Genomic DNA, 24,672 nt, shown 5'->3' on the forward strand with positions numbered 1-24,672 from the left:
CCCAGGTCTGAAATCACACTGTACAAATTGCTGTTTTACTGCTAAGTCTGCCCTTCCTGTTTCCAAGACCAGATTGGAACTCTCAGTGAATAACCTTTAGAGTCTGACTCAGCTCCCATTGCTACTTCAAGTCCCACATTTTCTACTCTCAAACTAGCCACACCAAAATAAACCTTTCTCTGTAAAGCACTGTATTTAAGACTGTGCTGGTGTTCATCTACCTGTTGTCTAAGAAGCACTTTTTTTCTCTTCTGAGATTCTAAACCTAGCTTTCAAGGGCTCTGTGGAAATGTCACCCACCCAGCCCAGGCAGAATCAGTCACTTTCATGGACAGCACTTATCTTTAATATCATTCATCTTCTGCATTCCATCACTTCTCTGTAAATTGGTGAGGTGCCCGCCTTCCCTTCTTTTCATCCCACAATTGTTCAATGAAGACATGCCAAGCAATGAGCACCGGAAAGGTGACCTGACCCTTCCTGTTACATCTCAGTTTCCCTGAGCTATTGGAGAGAAGAAGCTGTAGTTCTTTCTTATTCCTCATTCCTGGACTTTAATATTTGTTCAAAACTGTTTGTATTTGCTTTCTTTAATTGATGGTTTTCCCTAATTAATCTGAAATGCTAAATTATCACTGACTGATCAGACTATGGTGATATTGTTTCACTTGACTACAACACTTCTTTATAATAATAAACGCATTATAATGTTAAGGTGTTTCTGCATGGCTTAGCAGCTAATAGTTGGAAGCACTTGTGTATGTGATATGCAGCTTTATAAGCCTTATGCACATATTAATGTTTTAATCATTTAAATTATTAACAGCAAAAATAAACAGAGGTGTAAATACCCGACCCAGCTGTAGGGTCTTCCTACATCATTTATCACATGTGCATAGTTGATCGTTGCTTACAACTTGCACATGTTTGGTTTTTTCCTTAGTTTTATTTCCATGTCCTAAATGAAAGATTCCGGATCCTCTTTTTTGTCCCATTTCCTGAATTTATTGTGGAATATTGTTCATTTTATCACTAGGAAACATAGGAGTTTGCATCTCCATACCAATCTACCTTTTTAACTTTTTAACTCTCAATTAGCAAAATGCTCTTCTGGGGGAAAAAAAAAAAACACATTACTCAGTGGCCACCAGGAGCCAAATAAACGGGTTGCCTTTCTAAGGTTCAGTAAAACATTCATGGGGAAATGTTTCCTGCAGATGGAATTAATGGATTGTTCTGTGAAGGATATTTAGCCCCTAGAATAACCAGAAAACAGTGTTCGATGTAGTGACTTGACACATTATTCATTACTAATAAAGGGCAATCCAATCCTTGCTCCAAGTCTGTACTATCCATTTCTGGGCAAATGCAGAAGTTTCTGCTAAGGAAAGAGAAAATGGGTTGGAATTATTGTTTAATTGTGCACAAGCTGGAGAATGACTCTGCTTGGTTCCTGCTGTGCTGTTACTATCAGGCCTGAGGTGATTATTGTTGTTGACTAACCTCTGCTGTGCCCACTGCCTCTTTGGGGCCCACAGCTGACCCTCCCTGTCTTCCAAGGAGGCCTGTGGTCTGTACAGCGTCTCTGCTCCAGAGGAGCCGGGCTTCTTCATTGACATGCAGGTAGTGCTCTCTGCAGAGCATCATTAAAGTGGTGGGGAGACAAACAACACTTGCACAGCATACCAAGTGGCATCACATTTAACTGAATCACTTTATTATGAATACATTCCGGGCTGTCACTGTGAGCCACTGGTGTAAAATCTGCTGGCAAAATGTATCTCTGCTAATTACATTTCATACATATTTCAGAACTTTCCAGAGATACAGGAGGATGGTGTTCATAAAAGGGAATTTTACAACCAAGTTCACTTGCATTTGGCATCAAGATCCAAACTAGTGGGTAACCAAGATAAATTCAAGTATATTGCATGGTGTGTTTGTTTTCACTAGAATATTGTAATTCCTTATAGCTCTATTAGTGCCGCTGTGGCCACTAGCTAAAAACGAGGCACTCTTTGAGCCTATATATTATTATGGACACACAGTTTTGTAGAAAAATGCATGGATATTGAAAACACCTCTTCCCCATTTCTTTATCTGTATGTGCCATCAGTACTACCTGGCTTGAATTAAGGGAATGAGCTTCTGGATATGAGTATACATTACAAGAATGACAAAAGCATTATTACCTGCTTTAAGACTGAATTGTAAAGAACACAAGTGACTGCTTTCTTGTGGCTTCTCGCCCTCTTGCTGATTTCACATTTCATTGCCAGCAATGCTAGCTGGTTATTAAATGAGATGAAAAGTCGTCCATGGACTTCATCAAAGTGGAAGAGGCATCTGAAGTCCTGACTTTTGGGGAAAGAACAAGCTATCCTCTGGATTGACAGCTGGTGCTGAATATCCCACAGTCTCAAAACCTGCATGAAAAATGATAAATCTTATGAATATATTTTGAATAATTCTAAGTTTTTATCCAGAATTTTCTAGCTCAACTCCAGGCATACCGTTGTCTCAGTAGTGCTATAAGTATTTGCACTTTTGTCATAGCATATATGATTTTATATTTTCCTTATCTATGTAAATATCTACTCAACTGTGAGCTTCTCTAGGGAAGGATGGCTTTTTTCTTCTGTCCCCAAAAGTTAGTAGATGTTCAAGGAAGGCAGAATAATCCCCAAAGATGCCAATATTCTAACCCCTGGATTTTGTAAATATGTTATCTTACATGTCAAGATACCTCACATGTTATCTACATGTGACAAGTTCATGGTCTTGAGATAAAGATATTTTCTGGATGATTTGGATGATTCCAATATAATCAAAGGAGATCAGAGTGATAGAATGTAAAAAGGATTCTTCCTAGGCTCTAAAATTGGAGGAAGGGGAAATAAACCAAAGAAAATGGAGAAATCAAGGAAACTATTCTCCCCATAAGCTTCCAGAATAGAGTCCCAATATAACCTTGTTTTTACTCCAGTAAAATCCATGTTGGAATTTTTTTAAAGATTTATTTATTTATGCATACAAGTCCTGGAGTACAGGTTAGAGGTATAGAGGGTGCGAGGATTCACCAGAAACAGAGTGAGGAGCAGAAAGGGTGAACACTGCTGAGGAGAACAGCGGGAAGGTCAAGAGAGGTCTGCTGTGATGAGGGAAGCAACCGGAAGATCAGGGAGGTCTGCAATGCCAACTGGGTCACCTCCATGGCCAGGGTTTGAACTTGTGCTGCCATTGTTGGGAGTCGCTTCATAGTTCTATGCTTTAACCTGTTCTGCCACCAGGTAGGGCCCCATGTTAGAATTCAAACCTACAGTACTCAAAATAGATTTGTGTTGTTTCAATCCACTGTTTGTAGCTCTTCATCAAAGAGCAAGAGAAAACCAATGCAACCAAGACATAAAACTAACATGCAGACAGAACACACACACACACACACACACACACACACACACACACAGAAAAAGAAGTTCCATGGGTACAGATTTTGCTGCTGCTAATTGTGGTGCAGAAGTGCTGGTTAACAAGGGAGTCAAAATAGAAGCTCCGAAAAAGAGGCTAGCAGGCAATCTTCACGCAGGCAATTTTCAAGAACAGACTTTGGGACCCCTCATGATGCGGTGACCTCCAGCAAATTTCTGTCTTTTTCGATTTCTGATATTGTGGCTACCTCATCCAATACTTTGAGAATTCAGTAAAAATCCATGTAAAGCATTTGGTATAAACAGTATATGAGGTTAATACATGTTCTTTAATTACTATATATGATATATTTTAATTGAGTAATTAGTAGAGACTAATTCCTGCAGCCCAATAATATTTATAAAGCAAGATGGGTCTATTTTGACAATAATTGTTTATTAAACAAGTCATTCTTTTTCTTCACTGTTGCTAACTTCTTTTTATTTAAAATATTCTAGAAGTTCCTCAGAAAATGTTTATAGTCCAAAGCAAAAATTCGATCCTCAATATAATGAACACTTACAAATACATTTTATGTGTTAAATATAAATAGAATTGATAAATTTATTTTGCATATTAAAGTCACAAAATCAGACACATGTTGATCATCCTCATATTATTTATGATAGTCATGATCTTATTCAAACTCATGTCTTTTTTACTATGTACCCTCTTCTAAAACACAGAAACTGTGTCAGAATAAGAAACTAGAACATAGCTGAGTATAGACTACAACATATCCAACAATATTAAAGGATTGTAATTTCATTCATATGTAGGGTAAATGAAGATGGCTCAGGCTTTTGCACCCTTGGCCTGTAATGTATGGCTTTAAATGCAGGAGACGCTTAGGAGCGTAGGCTTGGGTCGTGCATGCCTGATGGCGAACACCTGGAGATGGTGTGGGGTGCGTAAAGGGGCGCACCTGAGGAGAGACTGAGCACACAAGCGCAGCCTCACAAAGGACATAGTGAAGCAGGGGACCGCGGTGCACAGTGAAGTGAAGAGTGGGAGACAGAACCGAGCCACAGCTACCAGAGGAAGAGACCACGAGATAAAGAGCCCAGGGAGAGCAATATTTGCCTGGTGCCCAGAAGGCTAGTCAGCCTCCTCACCCCCACCCCTCCTGCCTTCCCTGTTCCTGGAGCTGTACTACAAATGGTGTAGAAAGATCATTAAAAGCCTGAAAAAGACATTGAAGTCTCCAGGAGTCTCCTTGAACTGTCTGCCCAGATCCATAGGGAACTTGCTGTGTGCCTTCCTGCAACTACAATACATAACTTATAATTAAATAATTATTTATATTGTATCATTTATGTAATTTATATTTTCTTTAATATTTCATTGACCTTTCATCCCATAAATTAAATGAAAAATTAAAAATAGATAAGAGATAGTCTCTCTAACTTATGACCGTTACTTGCAATTAGCAATTAAAACTAGAATTATTTTTATTAAACTACATATTGATCAATATTTCTTAAAATTAATTTTTATTGCACAACATGCCTTTCTTTCTCTGGAGAACTCATAACACTCCCAACTACTCTACTGTTTAACATTCCATCTTTAATTTCTGATTTTTCTCTAGTCTGAGAATCAAAGCAGCAATATGGACATAATGTCATCAATGCATAATCAGTGTTCTAGCATTGTCTTAGAAATAACATCCTGGTATGTGACCTCCAATAAGTTTTCATATCCTATCATATTCTTGCCAGTGTTTGTTAACCTTGATATCAAAAGTAGCTATGGGGTTTAGTCCCTTTATCCAGGTCCACTAAATAAGAATCACGGAAGATAGACTCGTGTTTGGTAGTTTGTTATTTTTTCAATTTCCCAAGAAATTGAAATTTTCTTTACTGAGTTTTAAAGTTAATGCTTATTTCCTTGAATAAGAAATCTTTCAGCTTAATCAATAACGTGTGACTTGGCTTTAAACCATATAACACATCTTTCTTAAGTACTATGTGTCATTTTAATTATGCAGTTCTATTAATCAAATCCTTTGAGAATGCCACTTTAATATTTAATTGATATTTAGGAATTCTTAGTTTTCCTATACTTTTACATTCAAGTTGATACCCAGGACAGAGAGACTGCAGTTCAGACTGAAACATTTAATATCAATTTTTACTCCAGAAATCTTAGATCTGTTTTCTTTATTCTTAGTAGGAAAAAAAATGGCAAAACTGACACTCTAAAATTACAAATAAAATCATTGTTAATAATAATAAATTGATTAATACTAATAAATGATAAATTAATTAAATAATAATAAACTTCACCTAAATTGTACTTTCTATTCACATCATGATACCTGAGAATTTGTGATATTTGTCCTTACTAAGTCAAGTCCTCAAAATGGTATATTTGCAAGATCTCTACTTTACCTCATTTCTTATATTAGGAAGAAGAAATATCAAAGCTTATGTTCTACATCAAGGAAAAATTTGTTTTTTTTTTTTTTTACTTAATGGGTATGACATTTTTCTGCCAATCTTTTTCTTATTTCAACAGATGGCTATTTAATAATGCAGACTTATAAAAGCAAATATTATGTTATTCATATTAAGTAGAACTGGAAATCAGTGGATTGAGCCTCCAGGCACCATATCCTACTTCAAAAAAAAAAAAAAAGATTTATTTATTTATGCATTTAAGAGCTGGTGTATGTGCCAGAGTTGTAGGGGGTGAGAGGATTCACCAGAGACAGTGGGGGCAGAATAGGCTGATCCATTGAAATATACCCGCTGGTATAGGGTAGGTCAGGAGAGGTCTGTCATGACATGTGATCACCTTCCTGGCCAGGGATTACACTCTTGCTGCAGTGGCTATGGACAACTTCATAGTGCTGCACTTTAACCCATTGAACCACCAGGGAGGGCCCCATATCCTACTTTTAATTCTACTCTGCTTCTCACCTTTCCACTTTAGCATGTGATATTACTTCTCTATTTATTCATTTTGCTATTGAAGGAGTATCCTGACAGCTTTGGAATTCTATCAGTTTTGTCTAGTACCAGGTGAAATTGCTCAATTATATATCTATAGATTCAAAAACAGTATCAATTAAAAAAATTCAAGATTTATTGTGAAGATTAGGTTAAAGAAATATAGATACATCATGTTTTCAGTTTAATACTGCTGAAAATTTTTGCCCTGCTCCCTGCCAGAGGTAGACAGAATCATTGCATACAAGCAGAATAAACATGATTGATTGATAGAGATGATAGATAGATAGATAGATATGACACTTTTCTTTTGTCCCATAAATATTACTTTGATACATAAGTAAATTCATGAGTACGTGGATATATAAACAAACATATGAGTGGATAAAAAAATCTGTTTCGGCCCTCCCTGGTGGCGTAGCGGGTTGAAGCACTGCACTGAGAAGCTAAAGCCACTTCCGCATGAGTTCAATTCCCGCCTGCCCGGGAGGTGACCACATGGCGAGGCAGACCTCTCCTGGCCCACCCACTGCTCCCCTCAGCAGTGTACTTTGATCATCTGCCTGTTCTGCTCCCCACTCTGTCTCTGGTGAATCCTATCACCCTCCACATCTCTGGCCTGTACCCCAGTTCTGTATGAATAAATAAATAAATCTTTAAAAAAAAAATCTGTTTCAATATACTTTTTTAAATTCGAGTCAGTATATTTATACATTGACAACATATCTATTTTAAATATTGATAGAAGAAAATGAAAAGATTCCTAATCTCCAATAATGACACAAAAGTAAAAAAAAAATAGAAATTAAATTCAGATGACTCTAGCAGGAAGGGACTTGTTTGGTTTCATCAAACATTTACTACTAACTGCAGCCATGAGGTAGAGAATAAATATAAAGTGACAATAAGGAATAGAAAAAGAGAGGATAATGAGGGGGGAAAAAAAAGAAAAGAAAAGACACAAGGGGATTTTGAGGACAACCTTGCAGCAGTTCAGCTCTCCAAGGGTAATACACAAAAATGGATGGCCTACTTGCAGGTAATAGGATAAAGGGAATTGAGGGCTCTGGCTACCTGAAATCTTTTATGCATTAACAAGTCTATTTATTTAGAATTTAAGCCTTTCACTAATCCCCAAAAACAATCAGTGAATGCTTAAAGGCAAATTTTTTGACATGATATATGGTAGCAGAAGTATTTTACTGAATACTCAGCTGACATTTTTATCTTAATCTTACAACAGATCTGTCTTTAAGAAGCATTTTTACCATTTTTCCCCAGGGCTGAAAATAGAAATCTCTCTTGTGCTATCCATTTTTAAATTGTTACAATTAACATTTTCTTCCCCCTCCCCATTCTTTAAACAAAAAGGAAAGAAGACACTAAACTCTAAGACTAAATTTCTATTATCTGTGTTTATGACCTTGACAAAGTAAAAAAACTTTTCCTGACACTTTGTTCTGCAGAAATTTCATTGATTTCTCAACATAAATTTGGCACTAAGTTTAACTCAGGCCAATATGTTATGGCAGATACATTCTTTAGAAAAAAAGTTCATTTTATTTAATATCAATTTTTTTTAATATCAATCAAATTTATTCTTTGTCATTAGATGTTACTAACAGAAAATCATAACAGAATTTTTTTCCAGTTTTTAAAACATTTTTCTAACTTTCCTTTGAAAGATCAGTTTTTTTTTTTTGTTTCACAAACAAAATAAATTTATTTGTTTTTATTCAATATAAAAAGAGCAATGAACTCTGGCTCAAGTCTCATTGCAAATTAGGTAAATCCCTGATCAAAGAAACCCAACTTGAATAAAACAAATCCCGATGCCTTACTGAGTCTTCTTTGGAACAACTTCTATGTATCCAAAAGAAGAAAGAGGGGGAAGAAACAAACTTAAGATGGAGACAGCAGTCACCTTAAGTGTGGAGACTACAAGCAGGATTCAAAGTCTTAGGCCAAAAGAAAGGGGGAAGCACTGAGGCAAAACTGTTCAGTTGCAGTGGACAATGGAAATGAAGAATGCAGAAACCCCAGGACAATAGTTTTCCTCATTATTTTTTTTAAAGATTTATTTATTTATGCATTACAGAACTGGGGTACAGGCCAGAGGTGCAGGGGCAGTGAGAGGATTCACCAGAGACAGTGGGGAGCAAAACAGGCCGATAGATGAAAAACACTGGTGAGGGAAGCAGCGGGCGGGCCAGGAGAGGTCTGCCACGCCATGTGGATCACCTCCGGGGCAGGCCGGGATCCAACTCATGCGGAAGTGGTCTAAGCTTCTTAGTGCTGTGTTTTAACCGGCTGCACCACCAGGGAGGGCCCAGTTTTCCTCATTTTTATCCTACCAGAAGTAAGTACGCATCTTCCCTGAAGGGGAATCTCTTCAATTTGTTTCTTCAAAATTCTTATAGCAACAGAAAAGATGAGATAACAATAAAGGATAACCAAACGTAAAATGAAATAGATAACCAGGAAGTTGAATCACCTTAAAAACAAATATCAGGGGCTCTCCCTGGTGATGCAATAGTTTAAAGCACGACATTATGAAGCTCTCCGAAGCCACTGCAGCAAGAGTTTGATCCCTGGCCAGGGAGATGACGCACCTATCTGGCAGGCCTCTTGTGAACTGCCCATTGCTCCCCTAAGCAGTGTACTATGTCAATCTGCCTGTTCTGCTCCCCAATCTGCCTTTGGTGAATCCTTTCGCTCACCACACTTCTGACCTGTACCACAGTTCTGTAAGCATAAATAAATAAATCTTTAACATACATTATATATCAGATTGAATAACCAAGAACTGCAGATATTGGAATAATTATATATGATAAAATAACTGTTACAAAATTAGCAGTTAAAATTTCCTATCTGTCCAAATTACCAGTCATTTAAGGTATATTTTAAAAAGGGAAAAGTTAAACTCAAAACTAAGCATATAGTTTATACACAAAGTGAGCACACCTTATTACATACACCACAATTAAGTTCAAAAATAGAATAAAGATGTCTCTTAAATCATGGAAGGAAAGCCTGAACAAGAAATTGGAAACAAAGTGTACATAAAAAAATTTCTGAAATACAGCAGGAAAGTAAATAGACATAAATTGTGTGTTTTCTCACTAATTTAAAGAGGCCATATGTAAAATTCAATGAAATTCCAAATAAAATACTACTATGGTTTTTCAGAATATATGAATATTGACCCTAACATTTACTAGGAAAGAATCAGTCAATTAAATTTACTACATCAACAAAAGAAAATATACAAATTATAATATCATATAAATACATGAAGAAAAAGTAATAAGATTTGAAATTAATTATGATATTAAAAAGGAACATATTCTAAACCCATACTAACATCATACTCAACTGTGAAAAACTGAAAGTCTTCTTTCTGAGATTTAGTAAAAGACACAACATCCATTTTCAGCACCATTAATCAACATAGTATTGGAATCCTAGATAGAGAAATTAGGCAGAGAAAGATATAAAAAGAACACAAAATGGGAAAGACAAAGTAAACACATAAAGTAATTATATATAAGTGTGTGTGTGTGTGTGTGTGTGTGTATAACCTTAAAGACTCCATTAAAAATTATTGGAAACAATAAATCTGTACAGGTAGTTTGAAGTTATAAAACCAATCTATAGTACACAGTTGTGTTACAGTACAAAAACATGAAACTGAAGAGAAGGAAATTTTTAAGAATCCCCTTTTCTATTGCATTCAAAAAATATTAATTACATAAGAGTAAGCATAACAGTGAGGTGAAAAAGTTGCACAATGAAAATTATAAGACATTGTGAAAAGAAATTTAAGACACAAGTAAACAGAAAGGTACTCCCTGCTCATGAATTGGAGTAGTAGTCAAAATAAGCATCTTACCCAAAGCAATGTACAGACTCAATTTAGTGCCAAAGTTTCAATAGAATTATTTCAAGAAAAAATAAACAGAACTGAAATTTCTATAGAATTATAAAATACCCTGACTAGCCACAGCCATCGGGGCAAAAAAAAAAAAAGAGCAAAATCAGAGGTATTACACTCTCAGACTCCAAATTATGTTATAAAGCAATAGTAAACAAGACAATATGGAACTGGCCTAAAAATAGACACACAGAATAAGAATTGAAAGCAGAGGAATAAGTCCACATTTTTATCAACCATTAATCTACCACAAAAGAGAACCAAGAGTGAACATTGTAGAAAGAACTATTTTAAACAATGAATTTTTTTTAAATATGCATTAATGACTTGGATGTTAAGACCAGAAACTATAAAATGTGTGGAAGAAAACAAAACCCATGACATTAGCTTCAAGAATGTCTTTGGTGACTCAACTTTTAACATCAAGAAAAAAAAAAAAAGCAAAAGAACAAATGGAACTAATCAAACTGAAAAGCTTCTGCACAGCAAAAGAAATTATTTAAAGCAAAAAGAACAAAATATGAAAATAATGCCTAATGGGGTTTCCTACACTTCTATAATGAAAACAATGATATAAACTAATATTAACTCAATTGAAAAAAATAACAGACGCTCAACTGAATAAAAGAAAACATGGCCCTCCCTGGTGGCACATCGGGTTAAAGCAAAGCACTGAGAAGCTAAAGCCACTTCCGCGTGAGTTCGATTACTGCCTGCCCCGGAGGTGACCGCATGGCATGGCAGACCACTTCCTGACCCACCGGCTGCTCCCCTCAGCAGTGTGCTTTGTCCATCTGCCTGTTCTGTTCCCCACTCTGTCTCTAGTGAAGCCTCTCAACGCCCCTGACCCTGTTCTGTATGCACAAATAAATAAATCTTAAAAAAAAAAAACAAAACATATTTGCCAAGGTTTACAAAGAACATGTGATACCATTTAATAATCAATGCTATCTTGCATATGTACACATGTAACAGGGTATACAAAATTTTATATTATGAAAATACTATGTACTATCATGTAATATAAATAATTTAGTGAAATTATACATCAATATATGATTAACTGGAGAGGAATTTATTTGAAGGGAAAGTAAGTGAGAGGGATATCCACTTTTTACACTAGATGCTTCCTCACCTGTAATTTTTATGGGAAAGCACTAATGCACTTATGTAATTTAAAGATAACAAAAATGCCTTTATGAATGAACAGGTAGATGTAAGTTGAAGAGGGAGTGTATACATTAAAGAAAAGGAAGACAAAAAAGATGCAGTCACTAGCAAAAAAGGCTAACTTTGTATTTTCCTTATCAGTTTGGATATAAAAGTGCAACCCAGGAACTGAAAAAAAGTCAGTCCCTCTCAGAGAGGACTGATTAAGTTATAGACTGCTCTGATTCTGGGGACCAAATCAGGCTTCGTAGCCCAGGAGAGAAGAATTAGAAGCAATTGAAAAACCTAATCAGGCTCACTGTTTAGAATGCCAACCCCCGACAGAGAGATTTTCCCTGATTTTGAAAGTCCTCTTACTGCCCTGATGATTCTTCTTCCAAATGACCAATTAGTGACCCCCAAGAGGGCATTGCCATCAGTGACTGCTATCTTGTGAGAACTATTTCAAAGATCTAAAGCAAATGCAATTGAACCAGTGTTTAGTATGATTCAGAATTATATAGGAATAAACTTAATATTTAATCATCACTGGAAAGTAGAAATAGAACAGTCATCAAAAAAAGTTGTGGAAAACATTATTTAAGCATGAATTTCTTTGCTCTATACGTCCTCTTACTTAGCAACTTGTTGACCAAATCATTCAAATTCTCTTTTAAAAAATATTTTATTACTTTCATTTTCCCTACTCCCTAACTTTATCCCAGACTTTAAAATATCCAAAAGAGGCCCCTCCCTGGTGGCTCAGCGGGTTAAAGCACAACATTAAAAGTTAAAGCCACTTCAGCAGGAGTTCAATCCCCACCCCAGAGGTGATCCACATGGTGCAGCAGAGGACTCCAGGCCCACCTGCTGCTCTCCTCAGCACTGTACTTGTCAGTCTGCCGATTCTGCTGCCCACTCTGTCTCTGTGAATTCTCTCACTGCCTCTGCACCTCTGGCCTGTACCCCAGCTATGTATGCATAAATAAATAAATCATAAAAATATATACCCAAAAGAATTTTATAGCAATAAAACAGAGATTTAACCTGATTGCAGACGGCCTTGTTGTCTGTTGTAAAGACATAAATACTGAGATTATTATGAATTTATCAACAGGAAATGGATTTAGATTAATGTGAAAGAAAAGATAGCAAGTTTTAGTATAGTGTAATGGTTGAAAAGCCAAAGCAAAAGAATAGAATCATAAAACTGCTTTGGGAAAAAGCCAAGTAATCTTAATATTGTTGATAACTATAAACAATCAGTTCTGATTCTAAGGATAAGTTTTCATTTGCATTTAAACTTATAGACTTTCAGAGAACTATGTAATCATAAAAGACTGAGGATTTCTTTCACATTTATGTTTGAAAGAGATAAATTCATATAACTAATATATGAAACAATATGGATTGTTTGGAACAATCCAAAAAAGACATAGTCCCTAATTTCACTTATCAGTTACACTATTTTGTAGGATATATTCAAAATTTATTGTAGATGCATTAATATGAGCTAGGTCCTGAAAAGAGAAAACAAATTCCACAAATGATCTTTGCCATCTTCAAATTCCAGTGAAAGTAAAATGCACATATATGACCCTCAATTATACCTGTGCTAAATCCAATAATAGAAATTTAAATGCTATAAAAATCTCACCCTGGACTTTCTGTTTGTGTTTCTTTTATGTTTTCTCCACCATATTTAAAATATCCCATTAAATTCATCAAATAGAAATGGACATATACTTAAAGTGCTCTTAACAATTTGATATTCTCCAGATTATCTTCAATTATGAATACTTTCATAAGAAAAGCAATATATCACTCTTAGTTCCAACTAGTATCTTAACAAAATAACATTTCCTCCTCTCCAACTATTTCTTTACTTTTATATCATTCTTCATTTTGTGCATTTTTTCATTTCAGTTGTAATCACCATGGGCTTCCTACCACCATTTCACCCGTGTACCATCAACATAGTCCAGAGCACTCTTCTCACCCCAGTTCTGATTCTATTCCCTTTTCCACACCCATAAAATGTCTCTGGTTTATAGTTGTTCATTGTTTTCATTTTTTAACTCTATTACATTTGTTTCTCTCTCCCCCACCCCCACTCTGACTCCATATGCTCTTGCTATGAGTGAAATTATCCAGTATTTTTCTTTTTTTTTCCAGTTTGCTTATTTCCCTAAGCATGATCCCTTCCAGCTACATCCCATGTTGCTGCAAGAGGCATGAGTTTGTCTTTTTTTGATTGCTGAATATTCTAATGAATTTGTGAGAATTATTGAAATTATAAAGATGTGATCTATGAAAAAACTCAATAATAAGAATTAAACCCATGAGTACTTGATTTTAAAAAAAATAATAATAATGCAATACTTTGTAATTTTCCCAGGACTACATAACTAAGAAACTACCAATTTCTTTTCCAAATATAACTTCCTAAGACAATAGTAGTTAGTTGATACATTTTTTAAAAAATCTGTACCATCTCTCAAAGGACTTTAGGACAAATACATTTTTTTAAAAATCTGTACCATCTCTCAAAGGACTTTAGGACAAAGGATAGATTCGGGTAGGAACTAGGCAAGCAGAACTAACTAAATAAATAAATGTATGATGTTACTTACTTTATCTCTGGAGAAGCTGAAAAGTTGTTTTCTTGCAGCAAAGAACTGGACAGCTATCACACTGGCTGAGTGACCCCAAAGGACTCCAACTGGCTTAGAGACAACATAAGGATTCCAAAGGCAAACTTTATTGTTAATGCCAGCTGTTGCTAATCAGAAATAGAATTTAAAAAAAATGAATAAATATTGCACAGTACTTTCTTTTGAAAAGAGCTTACCACATATCTACAGTTTGGTAGTCACCTTCTAAGCACTGATGTGTTCTGTTTTAAAGGGAGAAAAAAATTGCCATTGCCCCAAGGCCCAGGCTAATAGGGAAAAAGATCCAGTGAGCACTGGAAACAGTTGAAATGGAATAGTGGTGAGAAGGGTGTATGGATTATTTCAAAGACAATTCAGTCCCGATAAGGAGGCAACCAACCAGCAGCAGGCTGGTAGAGACAAAGCGTGCCTGTTAATACTAATATTTTCACTCAACACAGCCTAGCGGTGTTGAACATGGAATCAGAACTGGGGTGGGAAGAGTGCTCTGGACTATGGTGATGGCACATGGGTGAATTGGGGGTGGGAAGTCCATGGGGATTACAACTGAGATGAAAAAATGCACAAAATGAAGAATGATAATTTAAAAATATAATAAAAGTACATGTTATCACAGAAATAAGAAATGTTTGAAGTTTCCAAAATATTTAAAAACTCAAAGAAAATGAATAGTTTCACTGCCATGTAAATAACTCAGTATTTACATGGAAACAATCAGAACAAACACACTTTTGGCCTGCTTGATTGAGAAAAACAGCATTCTTGAAAAAAAAGTGGTTATATTCAGGGAGCTCTTCAAAAGCAGAGAGCACAATGCTTCTTAATATGCTTGGAATCTCGTGACAAATTCTGCATTTAGGATCTACTGTGGAGTTGAGATTTTCACCATTGTTATACCAGATGCAAATTAGTGGCCAGCATAGAGGGATTTGAATAAACATATTCAATCAGTCAATGAAATGGATGATATATGAGTCCTTTGAAAATCCTGTCATCAATTCTCGAACCTTCTGTAAAAATCTCACTTTTTATAATGCTTGAACTAACCATCAAATTGTCAGCTTTCATAATGTCTAAATCTTTTCCTTAACTATGTAGCACAGGAAAAACATAGCATTTCCTTAGCAAAAAGATACACCTTGTATTAAAAAAAAAAGTTGATTATATGAATTTTTTCCAAAAACCTCTTGAGACGTTTTATTCAGAAAGGTAATTTTAAAAAGTTCTTCATGGGCTCTCCTTGGTAGCACAACAGGTTAAAGCTCCACATTATGAAGCTCTCTGAAGGCACTGCAGCGCAAGTTCAATTCCCGCCAAGGAGCTGACCCACATGGTGTGGCAGCCCTCTTCTGACCCGCAGCTGCTACCCTCTGCAGTGTACTTTGTCAATATGCTTATTCTGCTCCCCACTCTGTCTTTGGTGAATCCTCTCACCCACCACACCTCTGGCCTGTATCCCAGTATCCCAGTTCTGTAAGCATAAATAAATCTAATATATATATATATATATATATATGTACATATATGTGTGTGTGTGTGTGTGTGTGTGTGTATAATTCCTCAGGACCTCCCTGGTGTGATAATGAGTTGAAGTGTAGCATTGCAGATTGCAGATGAGCCAAAGCTGCTTCAGTGCGATTTTTGATCCCCACCCCAGAAGTGATCCACATGACCACAGCAGACCTCTCCTGTCTCACCTGCTGCTCCCCTCAGCAGTGTACTTCAGTAGACCTGCCTGTTTTGCTCCCCACTCGGTATCTGGTGAGTCCTCTCACTTGTACCTCAGTTCTGTATGCATACATAAATAAATATATCTTAAAAAAAAAGAAGAAAAGAAAAATGTTCTTCATTTTTCTGTTTATGTGGGTGTGTGTGAGTTTAATAGCAAGGAAAATCATGTATTTATTGGGGTTCAGCGTTTGGTGGTGCTAGAACAATAGCAAAACAGCAAATGCTGCACAAACTCTCTTCTTTCTCTGTATCATTTTACATTTACCACCAATTCTAATACAAAGACTCACTAAGGCATGGGGCGCTTTCTCATATTTTCAACCCAATATAGTTTATATACACTGCACATCAAAATGCATTATTAGATATTCTCAGACAATAAAATGTTAGTTGCTCAAGTTGGTCTCTCTGGCACTAAAGCAACAAGGTAGAGACAATCCCTGCATATAGATATGCATAACCAAGCTATTTATAAGGCCCTCATAATTATAATGATTTATTTTACATACCAATTAAATTGAGCTGAGAGTGGTAATCAAAAGCATGGATACCCTGGGCAATGTTGAAGGATGTCATTTTAAAGTGCTTTTTTGACTTCTCTCTCCACGCCAGCACCATGGACTTCATATTGCTGGCTGTACTGGAAATGATAGCATCTAAAGATGCATTGTAAGTAACTGATAAAAAAGAAAGAAAGAAAAGAATCTTTAGCTGATTTCTCACAAGATATGAGAAAATTGAATAATGCTAAGTATAAAGTTAAAAATTAAACTCGGATTATAATAACACAATGCAATACTTACACAACACCTCACTCCCACTTCCCCCCATCTCCCATCAAAGAACTTAGCAGAAGTTACAATAATTTCTGTATTCAGACTTTTTGGGCAGATATTTTGGTTTTTGTTTTGTTTTGTTTTGTTTTGTTTTTTACAGGAAAGCATGGAAGAAAGCAACATTAATTCTGAAGGAGGTTGGAATTCTGTGGGTTTCTGAGAATATGAGATGAATAAAAAGAGCCCAAATTCTTGGATTCTTCTTCTTAGGCCTACAGTAGACAAAAGGATCTTAGCAGCCATGTTCTGCTGTCAAGCTTGTAGCTCATGTCCAAACTATGGCTTACATATGCCTTGACTGGTTTGAAATGTTTACAAGTAGGTCCTACCTAGTGGCACAAGGGGTTAAGTCTCAGGACTCTGAAGCTATCAAAAGCCACTAAAACATGGGTTTAATCCCCAGCCAGGGAGCTGACCCACATGGCACAACAGATCTCTTCTGGCCCGCTTACTGCTCCCCTCAGCAGTGTATTTAAATAGATCTGCCTGTCTTGCTCCCCACTCTGGTACCCATCCCACACTTGTAGTCTACCACCCCCAGATCTTATATGCATATATAAAGAAAATAAATCTTTTAAAAAATAAAAATAATAAAATGTTTGTGAGGAAGAAGGCCAGGACTGTACACCTACCAAGATTCCCAAACACAGCTGGCTTAGGTGTAATGACGGTCCCTATGTTCCCAACAACTTGTTGTGCAGCAAAACACACTTGCCAAGCAAAGAAAGGGGCCCTCTGCCTTTTGCCAGGAAAGCCTATCCATTCCTATCAGACTCACCTGCTCCAAAAAGCAAATAGCCATAACTTCCTTTAAACTAATTTCAGCCATAACTGCCCTTCAACTAACTAACTGACATCCTCCATGGTTAAGAAAATGCTTTATTTCTTTTGATTAATTCTTTATGCCCCAAAGTTAAAAGATTTCAGATTTGGGTCCCTCCATGGTGGTGCAGCAGGTTAAAGAACAGCACTAAGAGCTAAAGCCACATTAGCATGAGTTTGATCCCCGCCCTGGAAGGTGACCACATGGCATGGCAGACCTCTCCTGACCTGCCCGCTGCTCCCCTCAGCAGTGTACTTGGCCTGTTCTGCTTTCCACTCTGTCTCTGGTGAAGCCTCTCACTGCTCCTGCACTTCTGGTCTGTACCCCAGTTCTGTATGCATAAATAAATAAATCTTTAAAAAAAAAAAGTTTTCAGATTTGACCTAAAGATCAAATTCCTGCCTATAAAGAGGTATGTTGTAATTTTGTGTTGTTTAAAAAATGTTGCTGTAATTGAATAGCTCTTGGAATTACTGATGATTTGCTAATTAAATAAAATTAAGAGACTTATTGTCAGAACAATTCCCAATGGATTGCTAATATTCCTGCATTTCTTGTGAAACTAATTGCTGACTACCTTTTCTTCCAGAATAATGTGTCAAAATGTTTGCATAGAAAACATTCTTTAAATATAGATAATGTCTCTTTTTGCAATAAATGGTAGGCAAACCCAGAATATTAAAAATACTGCCTTTGGGGTCTCTATGGTGGCCTGGGGCTAAGTCTCAGGCTACACCTATGGCATAAGTTCAGTCCCCGCCATGGAGGTGACGAACATGTCTTAGAAGACCTCTCCTGTCTCCCGACTGCTCCCCTCAGCTATATATTTTGGTTAGCCCACCTGTTCTGCTCCCCACTCTGTTTCTGGTGAATCCTTTTATCCTTCACACACCTCTAACCTATGCCCCAGTTCTACTATGCATAAATACATTTTTAAAATCTTTTAAAAAAGAATAATGCCATCTTCTGAAGCAGAAGGCAGTTTTACATCCTGTTCACTGCAAAAAAAAAAGGTTTGAAGCTCCTTTCTTATAACCCAGCCCACTGCCCCTGTTAGCAGCTTTCTGATTGGCCTCAATGGGAGAGGCAAGGGAATCCACAGATATGTTAGATACACCGCTTGCTGTGCTATACATAAGAAAAATTTTTTTAAAAAAAGAAGCCTTATGTTCACTGTCGTTTCAAGATTTTTTTAAATGTTCTTTCTCCAAGTGAGCATCAGCACCAAGTTCTAGAAATGGCAATCCTGAAAATAGTTTTATGATTTTGTGAAATAACCTTAGTTGTTTTACCTTGTGAATGCATGTGTGTGTGTGTTTGTCCATTAACATAAACACTTCCAAATAATTTCTAGAGACAAGGAAATTCTGATACATGAGAATGACTCAATACTCCCTTTTTCTAGCCTACTCTTTATTTTTTTTAAAGATTTACTTATTTATGCAGAACATAAGATTTACTTATTTATACAGAACAGGGGTAGAAGCCAGAGGAGTAAGAGCAGCGAAAGGATTCACCAGAGACAGAGTGGGGAGCGGAACAGGCAGATGGATGAAGTACACTGTTGAGGGGAGCAGCAGGATGGGTCAGAAGAGGTCTGCTGCACCATGTGAGTCACCTCCGGGGCTAGGAATCAACTCACGCTGAAGTGGCTGCGGCCAGCTTTGCAGTGCTGTGCATTAACCCATTTTGCCACCAGGGAGGACCCTCTTCTAGCCTATTTTACTGAAATAATTATTCTAAAAGCAACTAGAATTTAATTATTTAAGACCTGATAGTGACATGTGAAATTTCTGATAAATTCATTTTATACCTATCCCACATAAATATATATAGATTATGACTAATTGAAAACCGGGGTAATGAAGTTGAAGCTATTCAGTATATCACCTATAGATATCGTTTCTCAAAACAAAGCACATATTTTTCAAAGATTTAATTGCTACCTACCAACAGTTGTGCCATTGGGCTGTATAATGTTGTTTGTAATTATGCCAATGAAAGGGTTTGTCCAATATTCACCATAGGTATGGTGATAAAAGCTAAAAGTGGGGGTTGTAACCAGAGACTGAGGTCAGGGTCTATGGCAGGTGGTGCCCCTCCCTGAGGGGGTTGCTGTGAAGACAAAAACAGCCTCAGGGGTAAAGTTAAAAAGAATAGATTTTGAGGAGGGGCTGCCTTGGAGAGGAAATAGTAGTGATTGGAGCAGAAAGAAAGAAGAAAATTTTTTGTTTGTCCAGGCTCCAAGATTCAAGATTTGAGTTTCAGGTTTGGAGTTGCTTCAGCATTTTAGGGACCAGTGGATTTGAGCCCCAGAACGGCTGATCTTAGAGAAGGCCATTGAGGACTTACAAAGGTGGAGGCCAGGGGAAGAGGATTTGCATGTAACCAAGATACTGAAAAGTTCCCTGGTTTTTGCTGTGGATATAGCCTGCCCTAACTATATGAGTGAGACCATTTGTTGGATCATTTTGGTGGCTGAGACTGATATTCTGAGTGTGGCTTGTCTGGTGCTGTGCTGGAGAGTCCTACAGCTCTGAGAACATCTCCTATCATGTCTTCTATTGCCTTCAGGAGTTGGGATCTGGTTTAGAGACTGGCTTCTCTACCAGTTCAGCAGAGGAGGAAGACAACATCTTAGACACGTGGCCTGTTGTTTGGGAGAGAAGCTGCACATCCTCAGTCAGGGGGAGATGCCATCGTAATGGTCTTTGTGCAAGATAGTCATGGACATGACTTTGGCCTTAGAAACTGTTTATCCTGCTTGTTAAATAAATCCCTTTGCTATTTTCTAAACCTGAGCAGACTTACAATTATGTGCACAGTCTGGAACCCAGACAGTATTTAGTAAAGTATTTGTTAACAGGGCCTCAGTCAGTTTAGGGTCTCCTGACACCCAGTATCATAATTAGCACCTACAATGTGCCTGCACACATAAGGCTAAAAAGAGAAGAAAAAGTCATAGTCAAATGGCCCCAAACTTGGAGGCATAGATATATAAATCAAACAATTGCAGAAAACTAGCACATAATAAAGTGATAATTTGAGTGATACAGATAAACAGAAGTTTGAAAAACAGGGAAGGCTTTGTAGATTTCAGGGCCTAGAAAATATGTGGCAAATATTAACAAAACAAATAAACAAACAAACAAACAAAAAGCATTACAAGTGACAGGTGGTGACAAAAAAACATGTGGGAAGTAAGTGGTAAGTTTCAGAATTTAGAATTAAAAAAAGACTAATATAACTTATTCCAATTTCATGTGAAGGAATAGATCCCACACAGGTTTAATGATTTAACCAAAGTCAGCAGTTGCTTTTTGTCAAACTCATGACGGGAGCCCAGGTATTCTGTCTCTGAGTTTAGTAGTTTAAAGTTATGTAACATGAAATATTAAAAATATGAGCTAGAGAGTAACATTTCACAAAACAGGAGTGTAAATTTAAATTCCAGGACCTGATTCCCTTGAGCACTGAAACAGAGCTTCTCAAAATTTTATATGTACATAAATCACCTGCACACTGATGTGAAAATGCAGGTTTTCTTTCAGGAATCCTAATATTCTACATTTCTAACAGCTCTACCTTGCTAGTGTTCTCATAGGATCACAGTTTAAATAGCAAGATACTAGAATGCACTGAATAGCATACTGCTATCATCTTATACTCTAGAGAATCAAGCTCTCATTCTTATAATTTGGTAGAGAAGTTATCAGCTTCAGCAAAGAGGTGTCCTTTCAGTTTCACAGGGGATCAATTAATTTCTGAGGCAGAGGGCTTCTCATTATCTGGTACACCATTGCTGCAAACTACTAGAAGCATTAACAGTATAAAATCTTGTGACAAGTGTTCTAATCACAAAGCAACCACACTGAAAATATTCCCTTTGCTTATAGAAAATGCTAAGGGTTATTATAACTTAACAGTGAAGCAATATTATGAGAGCTTAAAAAATACAATGTAATATACCATCTTCAAATCCATGGAAATTCCATAATATCACTACCCTACAATCAAAGTAAATTCCCAGAAAATTACTTTGTCATCTGTTCCCATAGAAGCAAGTCATATTAGTTTTGAAACTATAAAGAAAGACACATAAAGAAGTAGATCTGCTCTGGTATTCAAAGTATTGCGTTATGATTTGAATCTTCAGGTTACCAAGTGACATTTATGGACCAGTAGTGTTACATATTGCAGGCTTCACAATTCATACTTTATTTCTAAGCCAATTCATAACATGTTTCTGATTAAATTTTAGAGTGTAGAGCTCCTGAGAATGTCAGAGAGAAAGGTGATAGTAAACTCATTTCCTTAAAATCAAATTATCTGGTAAATAAAATTGTCTTTCCTCACTTCTTGAAGAGGGGAAAGAAAATGATAGGTTATGATGAAAAGTTTTTAAAATTCCAAGCTAAGGGATAGAATGAGCTGATAAAATAAATGATTTGTTTTTAATATTCTCAGTGAACTTAGAGCTTGGTAGATGGCAGCATTTTTAACTACTTTTAGGTAATATTTTGAGGGAAAGAAATGACAGTTTATCGTGTCTATCCCTTAAGATCTGACTTTCAATTTTCCCACTCTACCACTTAGTCATAAAAAACAGCATTATAGGTAAGCTATTTCGAATCCATGTCATTGTGGGTGCTGTCAAAGTAGCCCTAATAATCCTATGTAATAGCAAGTGGCTAATGGAGAAAGAGTGATTTGAAAATGAAAAGTGATACCTAAAAACTAAGTAAGTATTGCTATTAAGTGCACTTAGAGAAATATAGAGCAAGGCCACTTTTTATCATTTGCCAACAGAGAAAAGCGATAGCAGAGTAGAAAACTGGAAAACTGGGCCATTTCTAAGTAGGAATTCATATTATCATTTTTTAGCTTTTTCCTTTCTGAGTCATGTGGCTTTGGAAAACACCCTAGCTTGAACTTTGTTTGATGTTCTTTTGTTTCAGGTGAGAGTCAAGACCCATTTCCTTATTTTCACACACTATTCCTTTATTATTCTTTTTTTTTTTTAAGATTTACTTATTTGTGCATACAGAACTGGGGGTGCAGGCCAGAGGCTCAGGGGCAGTGAGAGGCTTCACCAGAGACAGAGTGGGGAACAGAACAGGCAGACTGACAAAGTACACTGCTGAGGGGAGCAGCAGGCGGGTCAGGAGAGGTCTGCCACGCCATGTGGTCACGTCCGGGGCAGGTGGGAATCGAACTCATGCGGAAGCGGCTTTAGATTCTCAGTGCTGTGCTTTAACCCACTGCACCACCAGGGAGGGCCTTCCTTTATTATTCTAAATCAGCATCCCAGTCTTTGAGACCACGACTCTCATTGCAAAGTGGGAATAAAAGAAATATATACTCCACTTTAAAAAATCAAAATGCACCTAGTTTTGAATTATTAGGCACATTAAAAATTAATAATGCAACTAATATAATGGCTTAGCAAACTGCTGATTAAGTCCATGTTCATGATACACACAGTTATTTGTTCTATGATCCTTCTACCACACTATGGACAAAGCTGCCAGAAGAGACCACTTTCTTCAAAGTAGACCAGGGTCTCACAGCTTATTTCAGCTGCTTTCATATACAGAGCAGTTTCCTGGCAGGAAAGTGGACTGTGTTCTTGCTAACTCAGGGAGTGGTTTGCCATCTTTCTCTGGATACTGATTGAGATGCAAGGAGAAAAAAACACACAAACAAGACATTAAATCTGGCTCCCATTCCAAGTAGTCTTGATCAATTAAGAATCTCCTGAGGGTGTGCATTGTAAGTTCTCTAGCACACTTCCATCAATTAGTGCAGCAATAGTGATTCTGTTATCAGTTCAAGCTGTTCTGTACATTCTCCTAGCTAGGGACAAAGAAAGGAGAAAATCACCTTTCAATGTAATAAAAAAAAAAATCAATGTTTGTTTTTTTAGTGCAAGCAATTTAGAGCTTACTCAAATAGCTGCACTTCCCATGTATGGTTATGGTTTCCAATGATATTATGATATTGTCTCCATGAGAAATAATTAGTTAGGACCAAAAAAAAAAAAAAATAGAAAAAAGCCTCTGAGATTACAGACACTTATGTCTTGCTGCTATTACACAAAATCTTTGTTCTTCCTGTACAAGCATTTCAGAATGTAATTATTTTTCATTAGACTATGACAAAGAACTACTCAGACAAAATGAAAACAGTTTCTCCTTCAAAGTTTTAATAAGAAGCCTGAAACTTATCTTAAAGCAATAAGCTAATATTCTTGTTTGAGACTGTTCTCCCTTTGATATTTCAGTTTACAGATATTTTATCCTTAGCATCATTATTACACTTCTCCAAATATTTCTTTCTTCAACTGTGTATTAACTCCACATTGAGAAGAAAATTTAAAAAAAAAAAACATATTTCAAGAGTTTTAAGAGTATCAATCTGTATGTCTCTGGAGAAAAAATGCATCAAATGAAACAGGAGCTGACTGTTTTATCCAGACTGTAATATTTACAGACCAAAGTGCATGACCCTTATCAAGCCCACCACCCTACCTTTGACTTTAGCATGTGTTCCCCTCTCTGCCTCATCATGTAAGCCTTCCTCCCATTCCCTCTTATTGAACTGACTCAGTTGAGAATAAACAAATGAAATACTTGCATTTATGTTCTTAATCTCTATGGCAAAATGTGGGGAATGTCATGTTGTTTAGGACAAAAAGAAGGTCTACCTTTCAAAAGTACTTGAACTTCAATTTTAAAATTTGAAAGACAATCTTATACATATACCTTTCTGTACTCTTCATTCCTTTTAGAATTATCTTCTCTTATACTGAATTTTTCTAAAAAAATAATTCAAATCGGACCCTCCCTGAGGGTGCAGCATGTTAAAGCACAGCTAAGAAGCTAAAGCCACTTCAGTATGAGTTTGATCCCCACCCCAGAGGTGATCCACATGGCATGGCAGACCTCTCCTGCCCCACACGCTGTTCCCCTCAGCAGTGTACTTTGTCAGTCTGCCTGCTCTGCTCTCTGGTGAATCCTCTCACCATCCCTGTACCTCTGGCCTGTGCCCCAGTTCTGAAAGCATAAATAAATAAATCTTTTTAAAAAATAATTAAAAT

At 36.7% G+C, this 24,672-nt stretch overlaps 1 protein-coding gene across 1 annotated transcript in view; it reads right to left on the reverse strand.

The window, feature by feature from the left end:
- The window catches only part of WDR49 (WD repeat domain 49), a 155,407-nt gene that overhangs the window by 86,694 nt on the left and 44,041 nt on the right, over positions 1 to 24,672 (reverse strand). The window contains exons 5-7 of the mRNA XM_004675382.1: positions 16,424 to 16,591; positions 14,142 to 14,290; positions 2,193 to 2,426 (exon numbers count right to left, since the gene is read on the reverse strand). Of these exons, the coding sequence (XP_004675439.1) occupies positions 2,193 to 2,426; positions 14,142 to 14,290; positions 16,424 to 16,591 (551 nt within the window). The remainder of the gene's footprint in view (positions 1 to 2,192; positions 2,427 to 14,141; positions 14,291 to 16,423; positions 16,592 to 24,672) is intronic.

This window comes from Condylura cristata, unplaced genomic scaffold (genome assembly GCF_000260355.1).
Source record: "Condylura cristata isolate star-nosed mole 26May11 unplaced genomic scaffold, ConCri1.0 scaffold00003, whole genome shotgun sequence".
In the NCBI taxonomy this organism is placed as follows: domain Eukaryota; kingdom Metazoa; phylum Chordata; class Mammalia; order Eulipotyphla; family Talpidae; genus Condylura; species Condylura cristata.